This window comes from Vulpes lagopus, chromosome 11 (assembly GCF_018345385.1).
Source record: "Vulpes lagopus strain Blue_001 chromosome 11, ASM1834538v1, whole genome shotgun sequence".
NCBI lineage: Eukaryota > Metazoa > Chordata > Mammalia > Carnivora > Canidae > Vulpes > Vulpes lagopus.
Genome location: NC_054834.1, coordinates 16,042,765 through 16,070,198, shown reverse-complemented (window position 1 = coordinate 16,070,198; position 27,434 = coordinate 16,042,765). Strand labels below are relative to the sequence as shown.

The 27,434-nt window shown below is 36.2% G+C and overlaps 1 protein-coding gene across 3 annotated transcripts in view; it reads right to left on the bottom strand.

The window, feature by feature from the left end:
• Window positions 1-27,434, bottom strand: part of ORC5 (origin recognition complex subunit 5) — a 79,604-nt gene that overhangs the window by 32,339 nt on the left and 19,831 nt on the right. For 2 of the 3 annotated variants that reach the window (XM_041723059.1, XM_041723061.1), the window contains exons 6-12: window positions 24,739-24,869; window positions 17,575-17,623; window positions 17,395-17,485; window positions 12,574-12,626; window positions 10,685-10,797; window positions 9,446-9,493; window positions 5,078-5,188 (exon numbers count right to left, since the gene is read on the bottom strand). In XM_041723059.1, the coding sequence (XP_041578993.1) occupies window positions 5,078-5,188; window positions 9,446-9,493; window positions 10,685-10,797; window positions 12,574-12,626; window positions 17,395-17,485; window positions 17,575-17,623; window positions 24,739-24,869 (596 nt within the window). The remainder of the gene's footprint in view (window positions 1-5,077; window positions 5,189-9,445; window positions 9,494-10,684; window positions 10,798-12,573; window positions 12,627-17,394; window positions 17,486-17,574; window positions 17,624-24,738; window positions 24,870-27,434) is intronic. The other variant, XM_041723060.1, reaches the window with a different exon arrangement.

Below are 27,434 nucleotides of genomic sequence, written 5' to 3'. Positions count from 1 at the left end.
TTAGATATAAATTACTGAAAAAATTCAACTTATCAATATGGTACATAGAACTATCTTTTAAAGGAATAATGCACGCTCCTTTTCTTTCAGCTATTTCTTGATACTAATTTAGAGTGCATTGCTATAATACAGCAATTACAAACTTCTAAACTGGGGCACCAGGGTGGCTCAGTGGTTAAGCACTTCAGCTCAAGTCGCGATCCCGGGGTCCTATAATGGAGTCCCACATCAGGTTCCCCACAAAGAGCCTGCTTCTCTCTGTCTCTCATGAATAAATAAAATCTTTTAAAAAATAAATAATAAAAACAACAAACTTCTAAACTGTACAATTACAATGAACTATCTTCAAAAATAATTCTCCAAAATAGTAACTAATAAGATCAATGATAATATGTAATATTTTGTAATTGAATGTCCTTAATTTTTTAAAGACAATTTTCCTCTTAAAAGTCACTTTAGAAACCTATGCCAATAATTTTAGAAATAAACTCTTTAGCAAGTTTATCCACTGGGAAAAGATAAGGCAATATAGCTTAACAATTTAAAATAAGTAATATTCACTGACTAAGATCTTAAAGAACTGTATTCCTACTATCTTCACCTAACTACAAGACTATAGAGGAGGTAGGCAAGGGTAAGACACAGAATATCAAAAGGATGAAACAGATCATGTAAAGATTTCCAAGCAAATTATCACTTTTTCTAGGAAAAAAGTTAAAATAAAAAAGCATAACCTGGCTTTGACATACTTCTGAAAAAAAGACAATTCAGTAGTATTTCTTTTAAAGATGGTAAATGGTCTTCAGTAACATCTAGTCAAATTAAAATTTGAAAGTAATATCTCTAAACTTTACTACTTCCTGTATCTAAATGGCATATAGTTCATCCATTCTAACCACAGTGACAGGAGAAAAGAATGAAAACACCAGAATTAATGCATTGCCATTCACAAAGTTCAGATACATATATAAGAGCTACGTTGTTTTATGTGAGTGACAATTTTAAAATGATCCATGATCTTGACTACAAGATTATACAAAACTGGATATGGCTATGACTATCTTAAAAGTCTCAGAAAAACTGTAAAAACCGTATTTCAATTCAATAACTCTGACCATTAATCTGTATAATCTTTACAATCTATATAAAATGTTAAATATGATAATATTCTTTTACTGATTTATGAGACTAAAAATTAATGAATAAAATTTTATTTAAAATTAAATAAAAATAAATTAAGAATACCAACTATAATATAATATACTGTTACTAATACTATTATGAATTTGATTATTATTCTCAATTGGAATTTTAACTTCAAAAATTCCTTAAGCTACTATTTTTGTAACTTTTTTACAGAGTAAATTTAAATAGATTTGAATATAATGCAATTGAAATAAAATTTCACTTCAAGAAAATTGTGAACATATATACATTTGATCAATTTATTATATGTAAAAATAATTATAAACTGATAATTCAAACTATAAGAACAGCACACTATTATGAAATAAATCTTAAAACAGGTGCATATAGAATGATCAGAAAAATAATATATTATCATCTCACATAGACACATTACAGCCAATAGAAAGCAATTTACTTCTAGGTAGAAAATACTCATGCAACATAATTCTTTACCAACCTTATTTACATTTTCATGAATGTGTAAATATGTGTGCACATTACACATACACACATATATCATTAAACGTCTTCAGGCAATTGTATTTTTGTTCAAATAAATCAATGTGTTCAATTAACAGCTTTCTCTAAACATGAAAGACTATGGAGTACAGCTGCTTTCCTAGTTCATCTTAAAGCTAGAGTGCAGCAATATCGCCATCTAGTGTTCGTATCAAATAAGCACTGCCAATACAGACATGGGCATACTTAACTTAAAAAATTAAGTGAACACCAGTAAATTGTCATTCCTGCGGGCAAGAGTAGAGTTTGATGGCTGAATGATATGATAAAAATAGAAAAGATCACTGGGACTCAATAGGAGGGGAAAAAAATAAAACTGTGGGAGAAATACCCTTTTTCTGAATGTGACTTTAGTCACATTTTGTTCTCAAACACTGTATGTATGTTTCTTGATTTTCTTGGATACTTTATTGACCAAGCAAAAGTAGAGGTTAACTTCTTAGGGTTAGTTGCATCTAATCCCTCTGTACTCCCTCACCCTTTGTATCCCAAAAGGGAATCACTGAAATCAAATCCTTTTAAATTCATTTAAAGTCATGTTTTAAACACACAAAATTATCATTTTGATTACTACTAAAGAAATAAAGAACAAAAACTTCGTATAGGTTAACGTTGAAGAGAATTTAACTTCATTTAAAAAATAAAGATACATTTAGGCCAAGCTGTTGCTTAATTACATTACAGACACTGTTGAAAGCCTAAAGACTGGTGATACTGTTCTTCTCTAATAAAAGCCTCAGAGTAACTAGTAAATCTCCAAATCAGTAACCTCTTATTGGTTTTGATTGTCTATCCCTATAAGCCCAGGCCTGCTGCTGGGAAAATCAGCATCCAGGTCCAGATCCTGCCGATGATTTGCTGTGTGGCCTTGGGTAGATCTTGTCGGCAATCTGAGCTTCAGTTCCTTCTCCTTTTTGAAGATTAACTTAGTACATGGCAAGACTATAAAATGCAAAGTGTTCTACACATGTAAGGAACGATATGTAAGGCATCAACAGCAAGGCATGATGTACGGTGGTAGCAGTACTTCTACTACTGGACCACAGTGACAAGGACTGCTACCACTAGTAACAATACATCCCATCCACTCTCAACAAAATCAGTGCAATAGTTCACAAATGTACCTTGCTTTTTCCTACTCCCAACCCATTGCTCATATCATCTCCTCTTCTTTTTTAAAAAAATATTTTATTTATTCATGAGAGAGAGAGAGAGAGAGAGAGAGAGAGGCAGAGACACAGGCAGAGGGAGAAGCAGGCTCCATGTAGGGAGCCAGACGCGGAACTCGATCCCAGGACTCGAGGACCACGCCCCAGGCCAAAGGCAGGTGCTAAACCACTGAGCCACCCAGGGATCGCCTCATCTCCCCTTCTTAAATCTCTAGGCTAACTAAACTCTATCCATGGGAAGGAAGGTGTCAACTTTATTACTTTTTCATTTACCCTTTTGTGCTTTTTTTTGGTACAATAAAAATGTACCAAATAAATAAAATAAATAAAAATAAAAATGACGGTTATCACGTCAACTAGAAATACTTAAAAAAACAAAAATCCTGCTCATCCTCCACAGCCCAGCTCCATTTTTCACCTTTTCTGTGAATCTGTTTCACCCTGCCCAGTCCAGAAGCGATCTCTGTCTACTCTAAAATTCTCAGCAGCACTATCCAGCATCCATTTACAGCCCTACACCATTATTTTAATGTACATGTTTTATCCCTTCAGAATAAATCACTATCTTATCCTTCTGTCTTCCACAAAGGTAATTTTTGGGCACTTGAGAAGTACAATCATATGTGATGTAAACACCTTCCTTTCCTGTTTATTTATTTTTTTTTTAGGATTTTATTTATTTATTCATGAGAGCCACACAGAAACAGAGAGAAAGAGAGAGAGAGAGAGAGAGAGAGAGAGAGAGAGGCAGAGACACAGACAGAGGGAGAAGCAGGCTCCATGCCCTCAATCCCGGTACCCCCAGGATCACGATTTGAGCCAAAGGCAGATGCTCAACCGCTGAGCCACCCAGGTGTCCCTCCTTTCCTGTTAAGAAGAACTGCCTACTTCATTTCTCTAGGCTTTGGTTCTCAAAGATATACTCATTGCATCATATTGGGAATATGATTTAATCTCTAAAGCTCAATTCCTTTAATAAAGATTAATAATACCTGCTTTCTGTTTCATAGTTACTGCAACAGCAAAAACAAGACAAAAAAAATCATCTACAATATGTAGAAAGTTATTAACAGTGTAAGTTTTTATTAAAACCTAATTTCAGACAAAGCTTTTTAAAAAATGGGGAAAAAAATCACTATAATACAGGTTAAAACTCAATTACATTTTTAAAGTTACCAGCATTAGAGGCTGCCAATCTACCTACCTAAGCTAGTTATGCACATAACCTAATCAACCAACCAGACTACCTTTCTTCAAGAATACGTGAAGACACAATTTTCTAGAAATGCTGACTTACATAAAAAAATTATCTAACTTCAATGTTGAGAACACATCTATGTTTGGTTCTCAAAGTCTTCTTTACATGAAAAATTATGTCACCACCATACATTGGATTACAAGTCAAACATCCATCCATTCAGGTACTAAGTTTATTTGCAGTGAATTAAAATGCAAATGTTATTATTTAATATTTCTCAACCTAGAAACATATATAGAACAAAATACTCATTGCAAAATCTAAGATGCTTTTCAATAATATTACATCATTTGTTTTATCTTCCAGTCATTCATATCATATGCTAAGAACTGTTTTTCTAGAGCATTTAAGATCTCTATTGTGACTATATTTTTAATAAATAGTTTTTTCTTAAAATGTCAACTGAAAAAAAGACACTGAACAACTTTATTTTTTTTAAAGTCATATTTCATATTTATATGCTATTGCTGCCATCTAGTGAAAATTTTGAGAACTTAATCATTCTGGAAAATCTTTTGTATCACACTGTCAAGGAATAAGGATATTGCAGATTACTTTCTTACAAATAAATTTTTTAAAATTTTGTGTTCATCATATATTTCCACATTATAATTCATCAATTTAATCACAAAGCCACTTATTTAATCAGCAAGAAAATTCTAACAATTTAAAAATTCCTTTACTGAAAAAAGAAAACACCCAGAAACATCAAGTTGTTTTGTCATCAAGTTATACCTGTAAATAGAAGTAAATTCAGGGATACCCTCAAAGATTCTATATACTTAGAACTTTCAAGTACTTACCAAGAACACTGTTCATTACTTAGTTCAAGCAGTAACATTTGCTGACTGAATATCTAAATGCCTGGAACTATACCAACTATGCTACCTTAAGAATTCCATAAAGACAGAGGGGACAAGTGATAACCTATCATTAAGCTTACCTGGGAAAAGATATTTGCTGTTGGAGCAACTCTGCTGTCCACGATACTATATAATATTGCTAATAATCTGTCTAGTGGAAATGGTTTTGGTCCAAGAAGATGATTGCTTGTCTGTAACAAAAAGAATATGGTTTTCTTCTTATATCAGGGCACTCGCTTTCTGTACCACAAATTCCCAGTAACAATATATGTATAGTGTTCCTCAAAGACCCTACCAATTCTAACTTCCATTCCCTACGTTAAAACCTTAGCTGGTATGATCATGACTTATCTTTCAACATTTTCTTCAAGATTTTCTGACTTAGCATAAACAGATATTAAAGAGAACAACTCACAGTGATCCATTCCTAATCCTGAATATCACACCTATTTTGTTTTTGCAACCAGATGGCGAGTTAAGGCAAGTCATTTGTCAAAATGGTGCATAACCAAAACCAGGGTCCAGGTACTAACTCAACGAGAACTTACTGCTTACATCTATTCATTCTTTTTTGTACCATCACCAGGAAAATACATTTGTTCAACATTAATAGTTCTAAAAAGATCAGTTATAGTAATTATCAGCTCAGAAAACTAATAAAAGATTTGATAGTTTGTGAATATCAGCCTGAAACAATGTAAAATTTAACACTTGTGTACAAAACCATATGGTACAATTTCTTGTCATCAGAAAACTGAAGTGCTCAAGATCCACTCTATAATTTTAGTAGTACTGTTAGAATGTAAGTACTCTCTATTAGTGATGGCAAATAAATGGAAATCTATATTTACATGCATGAGAAAAATTATTTAAGAATGACTGTAAAGAAAAATACACATAATTACAAAATGAAGTATGTATTTACTTTAGCTATTTATATCTAAAAAATAGTTTAGAAATCATTTTCCAGGTCTTAAATTTTAGATCCTTTCTCATTAAATACTTCAAACATTTAGAGAAGTACAGAGGCTGATAAATAACAGTGGGCCCAGCACCCAATTTTATCAATCCCTAACATTATGCAATATGTGCAAAGAAAACATTAGATCACATTACAGATTTGAAGCTCCCTTACACTCCTCTCACATCCCATTTTCTCCCTAGAGGGAACCACTATCTGGAATTTGATGTTTTTACCACTTTCATGACAGTTTTTATATTGCTACTACATATGTATTCATAGACAATATATAGCACTGTTTGCAAGATCTAATCTCATATAAATGATATTATTTTGGACATACCACTCAATCCTGTTGCTTTCTATCCTTCAATAGGTTTTTGAGATTTATCCATATTGATACATGCACTTCTAAGTCCCACTTTTAAACCCTATGGAATTCCATTTTATGACAAATCACTATTTACTCCTAAAAATTCATCACTATAACTCATCAAAAATAATCCTGTGACGGACAATCCTGTACACTTTCCCTTCAGCACATGGATGAGTTTCTCTAAGCGGGACTGAGAAATTAAAGTAGAAGGCAGAGATAATGCTGTGTGTTAAGCAACACTTCCGTCTAGGGCGCAGGAAAGACTAGTATCTCCTGCCCATAGATGACTGTGGGTGAATGTGATGTCACCTACTTCTAAGCTTGGCCTTTCAAACCTTTAATCTCCTTTTAATCCATTAATCTTCTTGCCCTTTTGAGGCCACTTTGGAAATCACCATGTTTCACTTGGCATCACTATAAAAGGCCACCCAACCCACACTCCACTGTGTCATGAGCAACATATAAATCTTTGTTATGTTAAGCCACTGAGGATTTGGGGGTTTGTTGTTTGCTACAGCATAGTCTGACCTGTCGTGACCAATACAAAATACATTCACATATTAACTTCATTACTACCAACCTACAGAATATGCAGGCTCTTACTCTTCTACATTATCACTAATATTTTAAATCATCAGATGTTTTTTTTTACTTTTGCCAATCCAAGAACATAAAATAACAGCTGTTGTGTAAAGTTTCATTTCTCAAAAAAATAAAAATAAAGATTCATTTCTCTCACTAGTGAATGAGGCTGATAATCATGTCAGGTTTTTTAGACATTCAGGTTCCTTTCTGTATCATTTACCTACTTATTGATTATATTTTTACCTTCTTACTGGTTTAAAGAAGTCTTTTAAAAAATTCTAGATACTCATAATTTGTTACCAAACATTTGTCAGTTGCATGAGTTTAAGAACAGTGGTTAACATCACAGCACCTGGCTGGCATAGTCAGCTGAGCATCTGACTTTTGGTTTCAGCTCAAGTCAGGATCATGAGATCAACTCCCTCGCTGGGCTCCGCACTCAGCACAGAGTGTGCTTGAGATTCTCTCTCCCCCCTCTCTCTACACTATGAATTCTGCCCCCCACATCAGTGTTAAGCCCTAGCTTCTAGTTGAAATTCTCAGTGAAGATTTTTTTCCTCCCTTCATACAGGGTCTGAGTTTAGCAGGGAAATTCCCTCACCAAATCCATTTGCTTGAAATGGAAAATTTTTCACTTTTTACATTTTTCTGATTAGAAAATACATATCCAATTTAAAATTAAAGTGTTCTAGTGGCATATAAGGTATATGATATTTATTTTCCTATTTACCATAGGTTTTGTATGCTATACATGCAAATTGGATTCCCTCCTAGAGGAGATGGAAAAGTCTGAGAAATACCTACTAAATCCACTATAGAGCTTATTAAAGAGAATGAAGGCTTGTCAAAAGAGAACAATCAGGGGATCCCTGGGTGGCTCAGCAGTTCGGCGCCTGCCTTCGGCGCAGGTTATGATCCTGGAGTCCCAGGATCAAGTCCCACGTCGGGCAACTTGCATGGAGCCTGCTTCTCCCTCTGTCTGTGTCTCTGCCTCTCTCTCTCCCTCTCTCTCTCTTTCTGTGTCTCTCATGAATAAATGAATAAAATCTTTAAAAAAAAAAATCAAAAATGGAAATCAAATTCTTGAGTTAAATGACATCAAATTTGGTGTCAAGTTACACCAAGAAAAAGAAAGACAGAAACTTTAGAGTTATAGATATTTACACTAGAAAAACTAAAACTAGAAACAATTCAAAGAAGAGGGGAATGAGACTATGGTGAGGAGAGGGGAAAAACTGTTGCTTTTCTACATAAACTGATTGGTAAGTAATCTGGTATCACGCATACATTAGCCAAATTAAAAAGCAAACTCTTAAAAAATCAGTGTCAGCTGAGGATACTCAGAGAAAAAGAATTATACAATTGAAGATATATAGGGGTGCCTGGGTGGCTCAGTTGGTTAAGTATCTGCCTTTGGCTCAGGTCATGATCCCAAGGTCCTGAGATGGAGCCCCACATCAGGCTCCCTACTCAGCAGGGAGTCTGCTTCTCCCTCTCCTTCTGTTGCTCCCCCTGCTTGTGCTCTATCTCTCTGTCAAATAAATAAATAAAATCTTAAAAACAAATTGAAGATATATAGTATTTTTAAAACAACTGTTACTATAATTATTCATGTGGTTTCCTTTTAATATTTAAAGTCTTGATTAGATTGAGAGCCTCAAGAAGGCAGAGACAATGGCTATTCTGTTCTCCACTCTATCCATAGCATCCAGCAGAGTCCCTGGCATAAAATAAGCATTCAATCAAGATTTCAGGAAGATAGGAACAAAAATACAAACTAGTAGGTATACACAGGGAGCTTTCAGTTAAGCTCAGATTTTAAAATGACATGAACCAAAGACAAAAGAGGCAAAAGTCAAATCTGTAAGTCAAATCAGTAAGAATCACATCAAAAGAACTACAGTCCCTTTACAACTAAAGACATTTTCATGAAGTCTTTGTTCACATGGTTTCCTCTGTCAAGACTGTCCTTCTTGGGTACTTGTACAAATCCACTCTTTCCAAAGGGATGGTCCAAATTCCCCTTCAGCCAATTTTGGTGTGGCCCCATACCTGGTCTACAAACACTCTAAGGGCCCCTAATTTCTAAGCTGTTCCAGATTCCTCAGGTCAAATCTGCTTGCTTTTGGGCTTAGGTGCCACTTGGTCATCTGTGCGTCTACCTACAATGCAGTTCCAAGTTGTGTAGATTTCTTAGTCCCTCCATGTTCATCTTTAGTATCATTTTTGTGGGGGTTTCAAAGGGTAAAAGAGGAAAACCAGCTGTGTTTAGTTAAAAATTCTAGGGTAGTCTTTTTCATCTATGAATTCACTAAAAGAAGTTGTCAACTCACTTTCATATCTACTACCAGCTCATGTGAATGTGCTTTCATCACTGTACCAAATACTAATAGAACATTATAATGGCACCTTACCAATAAAGAACTTCTTACATCCAAATGACTAATAAAAGCATGCATTCATCCACTTCCTACAGTATCCTGAATTCATGACTTTTTCTCATCAGAAAAATTAAAATGTAAATACCTTTTCATGTTTCTTTAGAAAGTTCGTTTTCTTAATTTTCCCATGATGCTGCAATTAAGGAAAATAACTGTTAAGATGGGGAAAAAAGGTAAGAGTCCACAAAAACAGAAAATATAATTTAAAACAGTTAAAAAAAAACCTGTTAATTTAAAACATAATCTAAAACAATTAAAAAATATAATACTAACTTATGTATCTTAGGCTTATTTTATTTACTAACACCTAAAATATCAACATATTTTAGGCTGCTTTGACTTAAGATTTTGATTGTATACAAGATTACTTCTTTACATACGTAAATAAGAAGGTGTTAAAATAAAATATTGGTATTTCCTAAAAGATTAACTTATATTGACAACATATTTGTTTCTATAAAAACAAAACTTCCAAAGATAAATGGGTTTTTATTCATCTTTTTTTTTTAATTTTTATTTATTTATGATAGTCACAGAGAGAGAGAGAGAGAGAGAGAGAGAGAGAGAGAGAGGCAGAGACACAGGCAGAGGGAGAAGCAGGCTCCATGCACCGGGAGCCTGACGTGGGATTCGATCCCGGGTCTTCAGGATCGTGCCCTGGGCCAAAGGCAGGCACCAAACCGCTGCGCCACCCAGGGATCCCTCATCTTTAAGGTAGACTGTCAATTCACATAGAAACACAGATTGAGAATATTCAGTTAAGCACGTGGTACTTATTTGTAGAGAAACAAACAGATGTGGTCCTTCATGATACTAAAGACTAGTGCAAGACATAAGCAAAACAACAAATAAAAAATTTATTACAAATACATTTAATAATAAATCAAATTGCATATTTTTTTTCAAAAAGAAAACAATTCCAAAGTGGGATTTCTCCAACTAATGTACATGCAGAAGAAGCTTCTGAATGCTCTGGATAATGCTGTATGCAGTGCATGGCGCTATTACTATAGAAGCTCTAGAACAATAAAGGAGTTACCATCCTTAAAATTATTCCCATCTCTCATACTTTACACAAAACCTTATTTATTTATTTTTAAATCTAGAATTATTACCTAACGTATATCTGAACTCTTCTGTGAAACTACCTACTTTCCTCCATTTAGGCTGTGACCATAATTTAAAGTCTTTGAAGAAGAAGTGCTAAATATAATAAGTATATATTAGCAATCTAATCTCTGCCCCTGAAAAACTTAGAGGTGTTTAGAAACTTCAAAACACTCCTGGACTCTTTGAAAACAAAGTAAAAAGAATTAATAACTACCTTAAGGAAGAACCTCTTGTCAGTTCTTGCTGGATTGTATGAAGCGAGGTATGCAGCAATTAGAATAAACTTAGAGTAATATGGAAGTTCCACATGAGTATATGCCGAGAGACCTATGTAACAAAAATCTTTTATGAAGCCATTTTTTTTTTTAAGATTTTATTTATTTACTCAAGAAGAGACACAGAGAGAGACAAAGGCAGAAGGAGAATCAGGCTCCCTGCAGGGAGCCCAATGCGGCACTCAATCCCAGAATTCTGGGATCATACTCTAAGCTGAAGGTAGATGCTCAACCACTGATCCACCCAGGCGTCCCTTATGAAGGCATTTAATAAACTACTATTAGATTTTAAGTATCTCTTATCTTTTCTCACTGATCTTTTGACTTCTGTATGGTGTTCTCTGGTAAAAAAAATCACCTCCTGACCGAGTTTAAAGTGCCATTAAAATGCACCGGCAGTGGTGATAAACATTATTATCAATCATATGCTTGTTCATTCTATTATTTTTGCTTAGCTTCTCCTATTCAGAAGCCTAAATCCTACCCATTCTTCCCTTCAAAGCCACACTTTCCATTAAACTTTCCCTGCTGCTTTTCTATCATACCAAAATAGAAAAATCTATCCCTATGAATTTCTACTTTGTGAATTTCTCTTATGACTCATGTAACTTTATACCTTGTATTAACAGCTAATTGTACATAAATTTTATTTCTTACCAAGCTATACTAGTTACTGAAGGAATCACATCTAATACGGTTTTGTATGTGTGTGTGTCCCTACAGTACTCCATACAAAGGAAATAACTGAATGGATAAGAAAAACAAAGAAAGTCAAATAGCACTGATGTTAAGAAAAACAAAGAAAGTCAAATAGCACTGATGTTTACAGCAAAGTTAGGAATCTGATGTTTACTGATGTGAGGTGCCACCTTATTACCGAGGCATCTCTAAATCTTCACAGTAACTTAGATATTCTTCTCATTTTATTTTTTAAAAGATCTATTTATTTTAGAAAGGGAGAGAAATAGCACAAGTGTGAGAGGTAGAGGGAAAGGGAGAGAGAGAATCTCAAGCTCCATGCTGAGCATGGAGTCTGATGTGGGAGGCTCAATTCTAGGACCCTGAGATCATAACCTGAGCTGAAACTAAGAGTCAAACACTTAAGCGACTGTGCCACCTAGGCGCCTTTCTGTTCATTTTAGATGCAGACACTGAGTTGGGCTCAAGGGCATACAGTTAGGGACCAATTATTGAGATTTTCTAATGCCCAGCATCTATTTCTTTCTACTAGAACACACAATTGAAAATTACTTATATAGCATCTAGGGCACTTAGAAACCAAAATAGGTAAAAAGAACTGCAACAACACTTAATTTCACACTATTTCTTTCAATCACTAGCCAGTGATCTACTTTTTAAAATAAGAGTATTTTAGATACTTGCTCGTTTTTTTTAAGTAAAGTTGTTCTATTGGGATAAATCCAAAGTAATAGCTTCTTTAAAGAAAACCAAAGCACAAAGCAGTTTAAATATAACCAATAGAAATGCATCCCCTAAACGGAGTTAACATAAAACTCAAGAAATACATATATGATAAAATTGTGTCACCCAACTGAACAAAAGCACTTAAAGAAATTAAACTGCTTAATTTATACATGATATAATCCAACATTTAGAAAATGTAAAATTGATATTCAAATTATTTCCTCTCATAAACTGGAGCTTCATTTAAGAGAAAATCATTAATTAAAGTATCATTGTAGTTTGTAAATTCTTTTCTGTAACACTATTTATTGACTGATGCTATCTTTAGTATTAACTTCAGTATCTTGATTATTAGTAATTAAAGAAATGTCTCTGTTCACTGTCTCAATACTTCCTTTGATACCTTTCAGTTGTGCTGGATCTGTGTCATCTTTCTGTAGCTTTTCCCACTGTGAACTGAAAGAAAACAGAAGAGCAGTAATGGTTTTTTGTTGTTGTTGTTTTTTTTTATGTTAGTCACACAGAGAGAGAGAGAGGCAGAGACACAGGCAGAGGGAGAAGCAGGCTCCATGCACCAGGAGCCCGACGTGGGATTCGATCCCGGGTCTCCAGGATTGCGCCCTGGGCCAAAGGCAGGCGCCAAACCGCTGCGCCACCCAGGGATCCCGAGCAGTAATGGTTTGAAAATATATATAAAAATCAACATACTGTACTTAAAAGAGTTCTAGAAAAACTATATTTTTTGATTGAAGGAAATAGTCTATCTCCTTATAAATAAGACAATATATACATGTAATGTACATGTTGATACCTCAATGAAATCATTTAGTGAGTATTAGAACAAGATAAACTTACATAGCAATATCCAGATGCTGATTTTTATGATTTTATTTATTTATTCATGAGAGACACACAGAGAGAGGCAGAAAGACACAGGCAGAGAGAGAAGCAGGCTCCCTGCAGGGAGCTCGATGTGGGACTCAATTCCAGGACCCCAGGATCACAACCTGAGGCAAAGGCAGACAGACGCTCAACCACTGAGCCACCCAGTTCCCCCAAATGATAATTTTTTAATCTCTTTTCCTGATCATAATTTTGAAGCTACCAAAAAGTACCAATAAATAAATATCACCTATCCGTCAGTAAAACTCCCAATGCTCCAGTGAGCATATCAGATGCAACCATCTTCTATGGGTACAGTTTGTGATTCCCAAAACAATTAAAATGGTAAGATCACAGATCACCATAAGAGACAATAAAAATGAAAAAATTTGAAATAGGGGGCACTGGGGTGGCTCAGTCAGTTAAACTTCTTGCCCTCGGCCCAGGTCATATCTCAGGGTGCTGGGATCGAGTCCTACATTGCGCTTCCTGTGGAACAGGGAGCCTGCTCCTCCCTCTCCCTTTGCTCCTCCCTCTGCTCCTTCTCTCTCTCTGAAATAAGTAAAATCTTATAAACTATTAAAAAAAATAGAAAGTTGAAGACCATAGGTTAAGTTGCCCCAGGCCCCAGAACACCCAGCCAGTCAGTAATGGAGCTAAGAACTGAATCCTTATAAAGTTCATGCCATTTCCACAGTCTCCCTCTGATCTTACAATTAAAACTATTAAACAGCCTCAAATATTATTAAGAATATGAAGTGATGATATGACAAATCAAATTCATTAGGAAATATACTACAGTGCAAGGAAAAAACCTGCCCTGAAAGACAAGTTTTAGCTGTATGACCTTGAATAAATCAATAACCTTCTCACCAAAAAATAAGGCAGTTAGACGCAATGATCTCTAAGGACCCTCTCAACTCTGTAACTCAGCCCTTAAAATACTAATTTAAAAATAAATGTCAGACCAGGACTAAATATCCCAAATCAAACTGAATGTATTTTTTTAAACCTGCAAGCACAGCTGAAAATTATGGAAATACAGGGATACTTCATTTTACCATGCTTCACTTCACTGTGCTTTGCAGATAGTGCTTTTACAAACGGAAGGTCTGTGGCAACCCTGCATCAAGCAAGTCTATCAGTGCCATTTTTCCCAAAATTGCTCACTTCATGTCTCTTTGTCATATTTTGGTAATTCTCATACTATTTCAATTTTTTTTAAAGATTTATTTGAGAGAGATTGAGAGCATGAGTGAGGGAAATGGCAGAAGGAGAGGGAGAAGCAGGCTCCTTGCTCAGCAGGCTCGATTATGACTTGAGCCAAAGGCAGACACTTAACCAACTAAGCCACCCAAGCACCCCCTATTTCAAATGTTTTCATTTTTACTATTTATTTAAAAAAAATTTTTTTATTGGAGTTTGATTTACCAACATATAGCATATCACCTAGTGCTCATCCTGTCAAGTGCCCCCCTCAGTGGCCGTCACCCAGTCACCCCAACCCCCCACCCGCCTGCCTCCGCTTTCCACCACCCCTTGATCATTTTCCAGAGTTAGAAGTCTCTCATGTTCCATCACCCTCACTGATATTTCCCACTCATTTTCTCTCTTTTCGCCTTTATTCCCTTTCACTATTTTTTATATTCCCCAAATGAATGAGACCATATAATGTTTGTCCTTCTCCGATTGACTTATTTCACTCAGCATAATACCCTCCAGTTCCATCCACACCGAAGCAAATGGCGGGTATTTGTCGTTTCTAATGTCCACAATAGCCAAACTGTGAAGGAGCCTCAGTGTCCATCGAAAGATGAATGGATAAAAAAACATTTTTATTATTTCTTATGGTGATCTGTGATCAGTGATCTTTGATATTACTATTCTAATTGTTTTGGGGGTCACCAACCACACCCACAGAAGGTGGCAAACTTTAATGCTCATGGACTGGCCATTCCCCCATCTCTTCCTCTCCTTGGGCCTTCCTATTCCTGGAGACACAACAATATTGAAATTAGGCCAATTAATAACCCTACAATGGTCTCTGAGTGTTCAAGTGAAAGAAAAAGTCCCAGTCTCTCATTTTAAATCACCAGTTAGAAATGATTAAGCTTAGTGAGGAAGTCCTGTCAAAAGCTGAGATAAACCAAAAGCTAGGCCACTTGCACCAACAGTTAGCCAAAGTGTAAATGCAAAGAAAAAGTTCTTAAAGGAAACTGAAAGTGCTACTCCAGTGCACACACAAATGATAAGAAACCAAAACAGCTTTACTGCTGATATGGAGAACATTTTAATGGTTTGGACAGAAGATCAAACCAGCCACAACACTCCCTGAAGCCATAGCATAATCCAGAGCAAGCCCCTAACTCTCTATGAAGGCTGAGAGAGGAGAGGAAGCCAAAGAAAAAAAAAGTTTAAGGCTAGTAGAGGTTGGTTCACGAGATTTAAGGAAAGAAGCCATCTCCATAAGAGTGCAAGGTGAAGCAGAAGGTGCTGACATAAAAGCTGCAGCGTTATTCCAGATCTAGCTAAGATCGTGAATGAAAGTGGCTGCACTAAACAACAGATTTTCATTTTAGGTGGAACAGCCTTCTATCAGAAGATGCCATCTAGGACTTTTGGAGTTAGAGAGCTGACTCTCTTATAAGGGGCCAATGAGGCTGGTGACTTTACACTGAAGCCAAAACTCACTGACCGGTCCAAAAATCCTAAAGTGATTTCATCTGTCTTTCACCACTACTAGTGACCCCATCTCCCACTCCCTCTGTCCTCTCCTTGCAGTCACTGCCTAATGTTTTACATCAGCATGAGCTCCAGAGCTGGCTCCCCTGCCTTCCTTTCACTAATTACATATAAATTGAAGTTTGCAGTTAACTCCATAGTCTCCTAGTTATAATGCAGGTAAGAGTTATGAGTGATTTTATCTGCTCTCTTTATTGATCTTTTTTTTTTAAAGATTTTATTTATTTATTCATGAGAAACACACACACACACAGAGGAAGAGACATAGGCAGACGCAGGGAGCCTGATGCAGGACTCGATCCCAGGATCCCGGGATCCCAACCTGAGCCAAAGGCAGACACACAACCACTGAGACACCCAGGAGTACCTCTGCTCTCCTATTGACCTTGTGAAGAAAACTGGATATGTGGCCATCACTACCCTACAGGAAACTCTAAGTACTTTCATTATCATGTAAAATAATTTTAACAAGCATCCAAAGCTTCCTACCTTTAAAAGAGCAGATCACAAGCTGCTCTTTTAATACTATATACTATACTCTGTGACTTCCGAAAATCATCAAATGACTTTTTATTATTAAAGAGAACAACAGTACCTTTGTAATGTTTCTATTTATTTAAAAACGTAAATTTCTCCCTGAATTATAGTCTAATCAGCTAATTGTTTTTTAAGATTTTATTTGACAGAGAGTGAGAAAGCACAGCAGGGCTTGAGGCACAGAGGGAGAGTGAGAAGCAGGCGCCCTGCTGAGCAGGGCCCCAGATCCAGGGCTCAGTTCCAGGGGCAGAGAGACCCAAGAATCATGACCTGAACTAAAGGCAGACACCTAGCCAACTGAGCCACCCAGTCAGCCACCCAGCAACACTAATCAGTTAATTAAATGAAAAGCAAAGTTAGTATGAAAAGTGATTACAGATTAAGGTATTTATGAAAGAAAAATCGTAACACTACTGACCAGTGAGAAAAGTAGATTGTGTTGTTGATGTTTTTAAATTTCCTATATTGTTTTGTAACTGAGGCTTACTCACCTGTAAGACACTGTATCATTCACAAAACATTTTCACACACATTCTTTAAATTTTGGAAGAACTGTGAGAGGAGGAAGCTGAGGCCTAGAGGTTTCTAGGTGACTTGCTAAGATCACACAAGGCAGAAAATGGCTGAAATAGAAATCAAAACCCCGTTCTTCCCACTGCACTAAATGCTACCATATCTCCTGAGTAGTTTCACTACCTATGAAGTTCTAATAAGACAAGTGTAGACCTACGACTTGATTTACACATTGCTCTAATAATCAAGTTTTCATTAAACCTATTCAAATATCTAACACAAATATAAAAAAACAAAGCTAAAGCTGATTTTTCTGTAGCTTTCCAGACTTAAAAAAAAAAAACAAAAACAAACAGCAATTGTGAGATATATGCCTTGCTTCAAACTGTGTGATATACTGGTTAAAAACTGTCTTTCCAAAAGTAAGAAGAAACGATTCAAAACTCATGTTTTCTTAATGTGAAGAAGGTGAAGGAAAACATATACACTTTAGTAGAAAAAACATCCAAACTAAAGATAAAAATATTATACACACTAAACAGAAAATTACCTTGATATTTCCCTGAGATAAACAGTCTGCATAGCTCTCTTCAAATGAGGTTCAATATTCCTCCAGAGTTTGCGAGTATCACGTTCATTTGCTACCCCAAAAGACAGAAAAATTTCAAAAATTCAGATCTTACAGAAATTGCTTCAAAACAAATATTAAGAAGTAAAATTACATAGTTACCTTCTCCTTTAACCACAGGTTCACAATATTTAGGAAAATTAAGCACTGCCTGTAAATAAAAGGAAAAAAAGAGAAAAAGCACTTATCCACCACAACTGGGAATTATTTTCAAGTAAAATGTTTATTGGAATGTAGGCAATTTTATTTCAATATAATTAAAGTAAAATATTATAGCTTATTACAACAATAAGACAAATATCGAAAATGACAGTAAAACATGTAAAATACTCCTGAACTGACTAAATCCTAATGTATTTGCTTCTAAATATAAAGTAATATAGTAAAGTGTAATTTGTCATTTTAGTTTATAATTCTGTTGCAAAGGACCATAAAACACACAATACCACTAGCCCAAAGAATTAACCTGTTACTTTCCAAGGTCTGAACATTCTCACAAATCAAACATCATCTCATTCAGTACAATTCAAAATTATTAGATTGGCAATACCACCTGAAACGACGATAAATTCAAGTTTTTGGCACCATGCCAGGCATACTAGATCAGAACCTCTAAGAATGAGATCCAGGATCCATGTTTTAACAATCTCTCCAAAAATTCTACGTATTCCAAAGTCTGAGAAGTACTAACTCTTATTTCCAAATAGAGAGAGAGCATACACAAACATGAGCAGTGGGGAGGGGCAGAAGGAGAAGCAGACTCCCCACTGAGCAGGAAGCCTGACACTGGGCTCCATCCCAGGACCCTGGGATCATGAGCTAAAAGCTGAGCTGAAGGCAGATGCTTAACCTACTGAGCCACCCAGGCACCCCCAAGAAGCACTAACTAATCAGTGTCCATCGAAAGATGAATGGATAAAAAAACATTTTTATTATTTCTTATGGTGATCTGTGATCAGTGATCTTTGATATTACTATTCTAATTGTTTTGGGGGCCACCAACCACACCCACAGAAGGTGGCAAACTTTAATGCTCATGGACTGGCCATTCCTCCATCTCTTCCTCTCCTTGGGCCTTCCTTATCTCTCCATTAAACCTTAAGTATATATTATACTCTTACCTGGTCACATTCATGAAAAGGGGTTGCAGGGTAGGCAAGACAGAGGCATAACTTTAAGAAATGACCATGTGCTCAGCAAATGATCATGCTCATAATATTAACAGGAGAAGTATAATATGATAATTATTAGTTATGGCCACCTATTATCTCACTTATTCCTGACATTTGCACTCTTCTGATACTCATTTATCAGCCGAGTAATTTGCCTACAGACAGATTCCAGTCCCTGAATTCATGATCATGGATTTATGAGATGTTCTGGGAATTTATTTCTAAATCAATAAGGGTGCAATTTTTTTAAAGGTTGTATTTATTTATTCATGAGAGACACACAGAGAGAGGCAGAGACATAGGCAGAGGAAGATGCAGGCTCCATGCAGGGAGCCTGATGTGGGACTTGATTCCAGGACCCCAGGATCAGTCCCTGAGCCAAAGTTGCACACTTAACCACTGACCCACCCAGGCGTCCCAATTGAGGGTGCAATATTATTGAACCCTGATCCAGGTGAAAAAACCATTTCCCATATTGCCAAGGAAAACTTACATTGCTTTAAGATCCATTGTGAATAGTGACTAAGCTGCCACAAGACAGAGATAGGCAATTTAGAGTTGGAGTTTAAGAAACTTCCAACTCTTCCTCAGGGAGATTTTCACTAAAACGTCATTATTCTATTTGAAATTATTTATTAGAAAATCATCTGATGGGGCACCTGGCTGGCTCAGTCGGAAGAGTGTGTCACTCCTGATCTCAGAATCGTGAGTTCGAGCCCCATGTTGGATGCAGAGATTACTTAAATAAAAACTTAAAAAAAGAAAAAAACCCTCATCTGATACATGTATATTGCAGTAAGCAGAACTCTAAGATAGCTCCCCAAGACTGTCAGGCCCTGATAGATAGGCACACCTTCTCCCAGTTATTCAAACACTAATTTAGGTACTGCTATAGAAGAATTTTGTAGATGTAATCAAAGTCTCAAAGACTGTACTATTTATGGGAGAAAGACAATCAAATGAGTCTGACCTAATCACACAAGCCCTTCAAAAGCAGAGAGTGTTCTCTGGCCAGTCACAGAAATCAGAGATTAGGAGTGCAGGATTCAATAAACCCTTGCTGGCTGGTAAATGGGTAGGTCCATGCCAAGAATACAGGCGCTCTCTAAGAGGCCTGAGACTTGGGTTGACAGCCAGCAGGACAGCTTCAGACCTCATTCTTACAGCCAAAAAACCCCAAATTCTGTCAAGTCTGAATGAGCCTGGAAGCTATTTTTCCCAGAACCTCAATATGAGAATACAGTTTAGCCAAAACTTTAATTTCATCAGTGACATCCAGAGCAGAAACCAGCAACAGTGCCTGCATTTCTGACCTACAGAACTGTCAGCTAACAAACGTGTGTTGCTTCAAGCCACTAAATTCATGGCATTTCGTTATGCAGCCACAGAAAGCTAATAATACACATGTTCAAGTAAAATGTAAAGACATATTCCAATATTCCAAGGTCACAGAGAAATAATCTCTGAACTCTTCTGCCTTTTTAAGACTACATTTCATCTCTGAAACATCAGAGAAATAAAAATCAGAACTGAGAACATTTGCATTAACATTAATTTAATTAAGCGATGGATGCCTTACTACATGCATTAATTCATTTAATCCTCTAAATGAGGGGCACCTGAGTGGCTCAATGGTTGAGTGTCTGCCTTTGGCTCAAGGTGTGAACCTGGGGTCCTGGGATCACCAAAGGGAGCCTGCTTCTCCCTCTACCTGTGTCTCTCATGGATAAATAAATAAAATCTTTAAAAAATAAAATCCTCTAAATGAGCCAATGAGGTAGACATTATTATTATCATCCCCACCTTACAGAGAAGTTAAAGTATGTTTCCAATCTCTGACTTCCTCTTCTTTGGTCAGCCACAGAAAATTCTGCTTTTAAAATGCTCATGTGATTAGGTGTCACCCACCTGGTAACTACCCTAATCTTAAATAAGGATATCTTGAAGCCAGATAGATATGATGAAGAGTAAGGTCTTTATAAGGTTTAAAGGTACTTCCCCACAAAAAGGAGAAAAAAATACCATCTTCACCAAATGATCAAAGTGAACATTATCAGTTATAAAACAAAATGAAATCCTGTAACATCTGATAAGCTGTAATGAGAACAAAGCATCATTTCTGTGATATTCCTGTCAGATGCATAACCTGAATCTGACCACAAGCACAAATTAGACAAATCCAAATTGAAGTTGATTCCACAAAACAACTGGCCTGTAATCTTCAAAGGTCTCACTCAAGACCATGAAAGTCAAAGACTGAACAACTGTTCCAGATGAAAGTTCAAGAAACACAGCAACTAAATGCAGTTTGTGATCCTGAACTGTACTCTTGCTCCTAGGTACATTACTGTGACAACTGGCAAATACTGAATAGGGTTTGAATCAGGTTGAAGCAATAAGGCCACTTTCTCATTTTGATGGTTGTACTGTAGTTATGTGGAAGAATGCCTTCCACATATACGCACTAAAGTATTTGGGGTCAAGGGGGGGCATCACATCACAAACTCATCTCAGGTTATCTGGGGGAAAAAAAGAAGGAAAAGTTCTTTTTATTGTACCTGCAGGTTTTTTTGTAAATTAGAAATTGCTTCCGAAATCTTTAAATTTAAAACTATCCAATACTTTCATTATCTTATAAATACTGTATCTAATAGACTAATGAGAGCAAACTATTAACATGCCAATACCACTGAACATGGTTGTAATACAAAAAGAATTCTTAATTATTCAAGGCCAAAAATAAAGGTATCCAGTAGAAGCCCAACTGGAAAAGCTAGCTAAATACGGCTTCTTGCTCACCCCAAGTCTAAAGATGGCTACGAGACCACTTAAAATATGCCACAGCTTCATTTAACATGGATGAATATCTCAAAATGTTGAGCAAAAGTAGATAGATAAAAAAGAATACATATTATATGTTTCCATTTAAAGTCCAAAACAGGCAAAACCAACCTTTAATGTTCAAAGCAAAGATACTGATTACTTCTGGGGAGGGAAGAAGAGGTAGAGATTGCGAGGAAGCATGAAGTGGGTTCCTTGGATTTTCTACTTTTTGATCTGGATTATGTTTACATATGTTTCCATTTTGTGATAATTCACTGTGATATATATGTATTGTTTCTGTGCTGTGCTTTACTTTTTTTTTTCCTTAAACTCTGCTCCACAGCCAGTATGAAGCCCAAAGTGGCACTTGAACTATGACCTGAGATCAAGACCTGAGCTGAGATCGAAAGTTGGACACTTAACCCACTGAGCCATGCAGGCACCCCTTGTGCTCTTCTCTATGTATCCTATACTTTAATCAAAAAAACAAGAAAAAATAAAAGGAAAACAAACCGAACTAAGTTATTTCTAATTGAAGACTCTGTGCTTCCCCCTTAAGTACCTTTCACCAAAAAATAGCTCTTCTCTATGTGGAAAAGACAACCTCATTCATAAATCAATCAGTATGAAGATATAAAAGAATGATGAAGGACACCCACTCACCCAGCCATCTCTCAAACCAAACCTGGCAATCAACAGAATGATAGCCGTTCTGACAGGTCATCCTTCAAACTTCCTATTTCTTTAATAACATGACTTTAATATGATGCAAAATCCTACAGCAGTTTTGGTGAGCAGTCTCCATAGCCACGCCATGGTTGATGTCATTGAAGACAGTAAGATTACAATAGATTTTAGGTCTATGAACCTCTGCTCAACAGAGGGAGGAAAAGAACTAAAATTAACTGATCTCCTTCAGCTATCAGGCATTTTACATGTGTTTGCTTTTGTGTGTGTGTGATTTTTTTAACCTCACAAAATTCTGAGGCAGGTATTAAACCTACTTAATAGAAAACTCAAGTTCAAAAAGGTTAACTTGCCAAGAACATATGGCTGGTAAATGACTCATCTTGTGTTTCTTCATCTGTAAGATGAAAATTCGTGATAATGCCTTCCTTCAGAGGGTTGTTACAAGAATTGAGTCAATATTAGTAAAAGGCTTAAAACAGTGGCTAGTGCACAATAAGTACTCAATAAAAACTGGCTATTATTAAGAGGTAGTTGTATTATAATACTTATGAAACTATGTTGTGAAGCCAGACTCCATGATTCTTTATTTGCAAAATTTTATAATCTAATTCATTTTAGTTCTCAGGGACCATTTTTCCCTAGCATACAATCATATCATAAATAAGTAAAAATAACTAATATGTATAGAAACACATTGGTGTATACTGTCCTCTTGAGTCAATGGAGACCAAAGGGACAGATCTGCAACCATTTCAGAATTGTGACAATTCTTGCTCATAAAAAATAATAATAATAGTTTGAAAAATACATGAAAGAATTTCAGATTTGAGAGTCATGACTGTTAGAAGTAGAATTATGCTGGGTCGGTCAGCGGCATGTGAGATAGGTGAGTTATGTGCAAGGCAGAAAACTTGGTGCCAGCTGCCTTCACCATCCTGCAGCCCAGAACCCACCTCTTCCCACACTCCAAACGCCCATGGGACAATCTTCCAGGACAGATTCCCACAGGATTCAAGGACATCAGTGCTAAGTTGTGTTAACTGCGAGTTACGTCCCAGGTGGTGGAGGAGTATTTTCCTGTGACTCCACCTTATACAAGGACTGTGTACTGACCCTCCCTCCTCTCTGTAAGCCCTTTTGGGCACCAGGGATCCAAGACGTTCAACTGCTGGACAGATGTCAGTGATGAGCTTGATCTAGAACAGCTTGTCTTTTGTTTCTTCCCTACTGAGAAGACAATAGCTACATCTAAATCAGAAGAAGCCTAAAATCTAAAACTTAGAAAACATACTAAATGTGAACACAATTTTAAATGGTCACCTTCTTCTACATTCAGTCTCCAACACACATTCAAACACATACTGAATCCCTCTAAGTGACTCTTCAGTGCAAAGAGTAAAAGAAAATGTGCTAAGATCTATAGAATCCGTTTATTTTAAAATAACGGTTTTCCAGCCTAAGATATATTACTACTTTCTCTTACATGTAGATAAAATCTTAGTATTAATGGAACATTTCTAAAAAGGAAACAAGATATTCTTGCCTCCTCCCCTTCACATCCAATTAAAAAGTAGAAAGATCAAAGAATAATTAAATGATTACTTTCCAAATTACCTATGCAATATAAATAGCTTTCTGCTCTTTTAAATAATTTTTTAAGTAAATTTATATAAATATTAAAAGTAACCCCTTATGTAAAGTATTAATTCAAGGTCAGTGGCTCATGAAAGACCTGTAATTAAGGCTTCTGACTATCCTCAAGTTCATCTAGATGCCAGACCACGACTGTTACACACACAAAACCTGAAAGAAATGTTACAAAAAAATTAAAAGGGGATCCCTGGGAGGCGCAGTGGTTTTGCGCTTGCCTTTGGCCCAGGGCGCGATCCTGGAGACCCAGGATCGAATCCCACATCAGGCTCCCGGTGCATGGAGCCTGTTTCTCCCTCTGCCTATGTCTCTGCCTCTCTCTCTGTCTCTCTGTGACTATCATAAATAAATAAAAATTTTAAAAAAAAATTTACAAAAAATTAAAAGACAATTACTTATTAAGCTTTTACATCTTCTATTTCTCTTCATTTTGATTTTAATGAAGTCTTACATTTTCTGCAATTAGAAAAAGAGAAAGGGGATCCCTGGGTGGTGCAGCGGTTTGGCGCCTGCCTTTGGCCCAGGGCGCGATCCTGGAGACCCGGGATCGAATCCCACGTCAGGCTCCTGGTGCATGGAGCCTGCTTCTCCCTCTGCCTATGTCTCTGTCTCTCTCTCTCTCTCTCTCTCTCTGTATGACTATCATAAATAATAAAAAAAAATTAAAAAAAAAAAAAGAAAAAGAGAAAAAAGGAAACAAAAACACTCCTAAGGAAGAGTGAGAAGATAGAACTAAAAATGAATGAAGACTTTCTAATCAGACTGAAGTTTGAATTAAGGCACAAGACACCTACCTACTTAATGTTAGCTTCAAAAAACCTATCCATATTTCCAGAATAAATTTTCAGTGGCTAGCCTACCTCACACCATTTTTATGTGGAAAAATATTAAAAGATGTGCTTTTTTTTTTTAAAGTAAAATGCTCACTCACCAGGTATCTGAGCTCTTTCAAATCTCGGCAGACAGTATAGAAAACTCCAAGAAGAATATTAATGTAGGCAGCATAGAAATCAGCTGAATACTCTGGAGGATGATCGTGTGACAGGATCTTTTGAAGGTTCCCTGTTCAGAGGACAAAAATGAACTTAAGGATTAACCCAGAACCCCAGTTACCTTCTAGCATTTTACAACAGAGGTATAAAATAATAAATACACAAGCCCAGCAAATATTAAAGAATAAGAAAACTGCTACAAGATTAGAAATATAACACAACTTTTGAAACTAAGGTTAAAGAATTATGAATCTAATGTTCCAAAAAGAGTTGCTTAAAGCAAATATTAAACAATGACATCTAAAGAAAATCTCAAGAATCCCTGTAGGCAAATCAATATCAAGAGTGAAAAATAATATATATTCTACTTATTTTCCTGCCTACAAGTAAATCAACTAGAAAAAACAAGAGTACTACATAAACTACCACCAAACTGGAAAGTGCTCTTCATTTTTTGAAAAATAAAAAGAATTCATAAGTTTTTATGAAAATCATCATCTTTACTTTATTATTCCCCCTTTTATAAATCACGTTTTCAGGGCAGCCCAGGTGGCGCAGCGGTTTAGCGCTGCCTGCAGCCTGGGGTGTGATCCTGGAGACCCGGGATTGAGTCCTACGTCGGGCTACCTGCATGGAGCCTGCTTCTCTCTCTGCTTGTGTCTCTGCCTCTCTCTCTCTCTCTCTGTCTCTATGATTGAATGAATAAATAAATTTAAATTTTTTTTTTTAAAATCAATCAATCAATCATGTTTTCTGCCTAAAGCTTTGGTATCTTTATTTCTCTTCTATCTTAAACTCTTTATATCACTGGTTTAGAACCCTAAACTTTCTTTTATCCTGCTGGAAATATATTGTAGAAGCATAGTTAAAATTAAAAGAGAAACAACCACCCATTATTCAAAATTTCCCAGGTACAGTATATGAAATCAGTCATTCATTCCTTATTATAATTCCCTCTGAGTCCTTGGTGCAATGAATGGTCTCTTTAGACTCCTTGGTTAGGAGTTCTTTGACTATGACTAATACTTTAAACCTCTTTCCACAGGTTCAGGATTTTTGCAATACTTAACAAGTAAAAAGTCTTAGAGGATTTCTGATCAAGTCAATTTCCTTTTAACTAGGGTTCCCTTTAGGTGAGTATTTTTACCATAGACACTATGCTATTTACCATCAGCCCTTGACTCTATCACTCTCTTGTTCCTCACATCAATTAGATATAGGTGCAAGATCAAACAATATATATGGCCTATCACTGGATACATATAAACTTATAGCTATATTAAGGGGCTCTTTTAGATAGGGCTGCTGCTGAAGGGAAAACAACAAAAAACAAAACAAAAAAAAAACCATAGAACAACATTTCAAAGCCTAGCCACATCCTTGGAATATTACCCTGCAGGGATTCTGGATGGGAGTCTCTTATTAGATCTGCATTTTTAAAATCATGACCACTGAAAAAAAAAATACACAAAGTCCAAAACTTAACTTTGAAGTCTATGTATTTTTTACATTCTAATAAGACATTTTAAACTTATTGTTACTAAGCTTTTTAAAACTATGCATGGGAAAATACTGGATACCTGAAAGTTTCTAAAAGGTGCCTTAAAACTTGGAGATAGAAGGGACGGATGGTTGGTCAGAGGAACATACATAGGCGAAAAAAGTGCTCTACAAATGCATGGGTGCAGAAATCTGGAAAACAGTCTCCAGCTGAGACTGCACTCCTAACATCCTCCTGTACATGTCTATCTAGATAACCCTTACTGGTGACTCTAAGTGCTTCACATGAAAGTTGATTATTTGCTATAACTGGCCCAATCCTGATGAAAGTGTTATAAGAGTTAGCTCATTGTGTGGCTATAAAAATAAAGCAGCTGCTTAGTTAGACTACAGGCAAAATTGCAGAGTACAACCGTAAATTATAGAAACTCTAATTATCTGGGACTGTTCAAACTTACAGAAAAATGCTATCTCTAATAGGAAGCCAAAAATAGTGCACTAGCAGGTAGTAAATAAAGGGAAGGAAAAACCATCTGATTGGTCTCCTGTTGTCTTAAAATTACACTATCAAAGAATAGCTTTACACACAAAGAACAATCATTTCTAACTTGAAGGGGAACTTCAGCTTCTAGTCATGAAAAAGTAAGAGGCTCCAGAAATACTCTCCTGTAATAAACTAAAAACTGGACAAAATACAGAAAAACACTATTTTCAGACTTCAAACAACAGGCAATAAAGGACTGTGATACCTGAGAAAAAGGAAACAATTGAGCCATCAGCCAGGCTTTCTAATAAGAGGTAACTGTAATTTTAGAACTATGGTACAGGAAAGTTCCAAGGAATCATTAATCCCAATAAGTTGAGAAGATACAGATCAGAGTAGAGGGAGCTATTTAAGGCAGTTAGAATGTGCAGGGTAGAGTATAAGAGAGAAAGAGCTATGGAAAGAAAGAGCTCCAGAAATCTACATAGGGATCCCCCGAGTCTTGTCTGAATACCAATCTGTATATGCACAGAGTAAAACCCCACAGACCAAGTAAGAACAATTTCTGGGGTTAAACAATTAGTGGAAAGGTGTCAATCAAACAATTATCAGAGCTCATGCAGAACTATAAATCATTCATACTGCCACCAG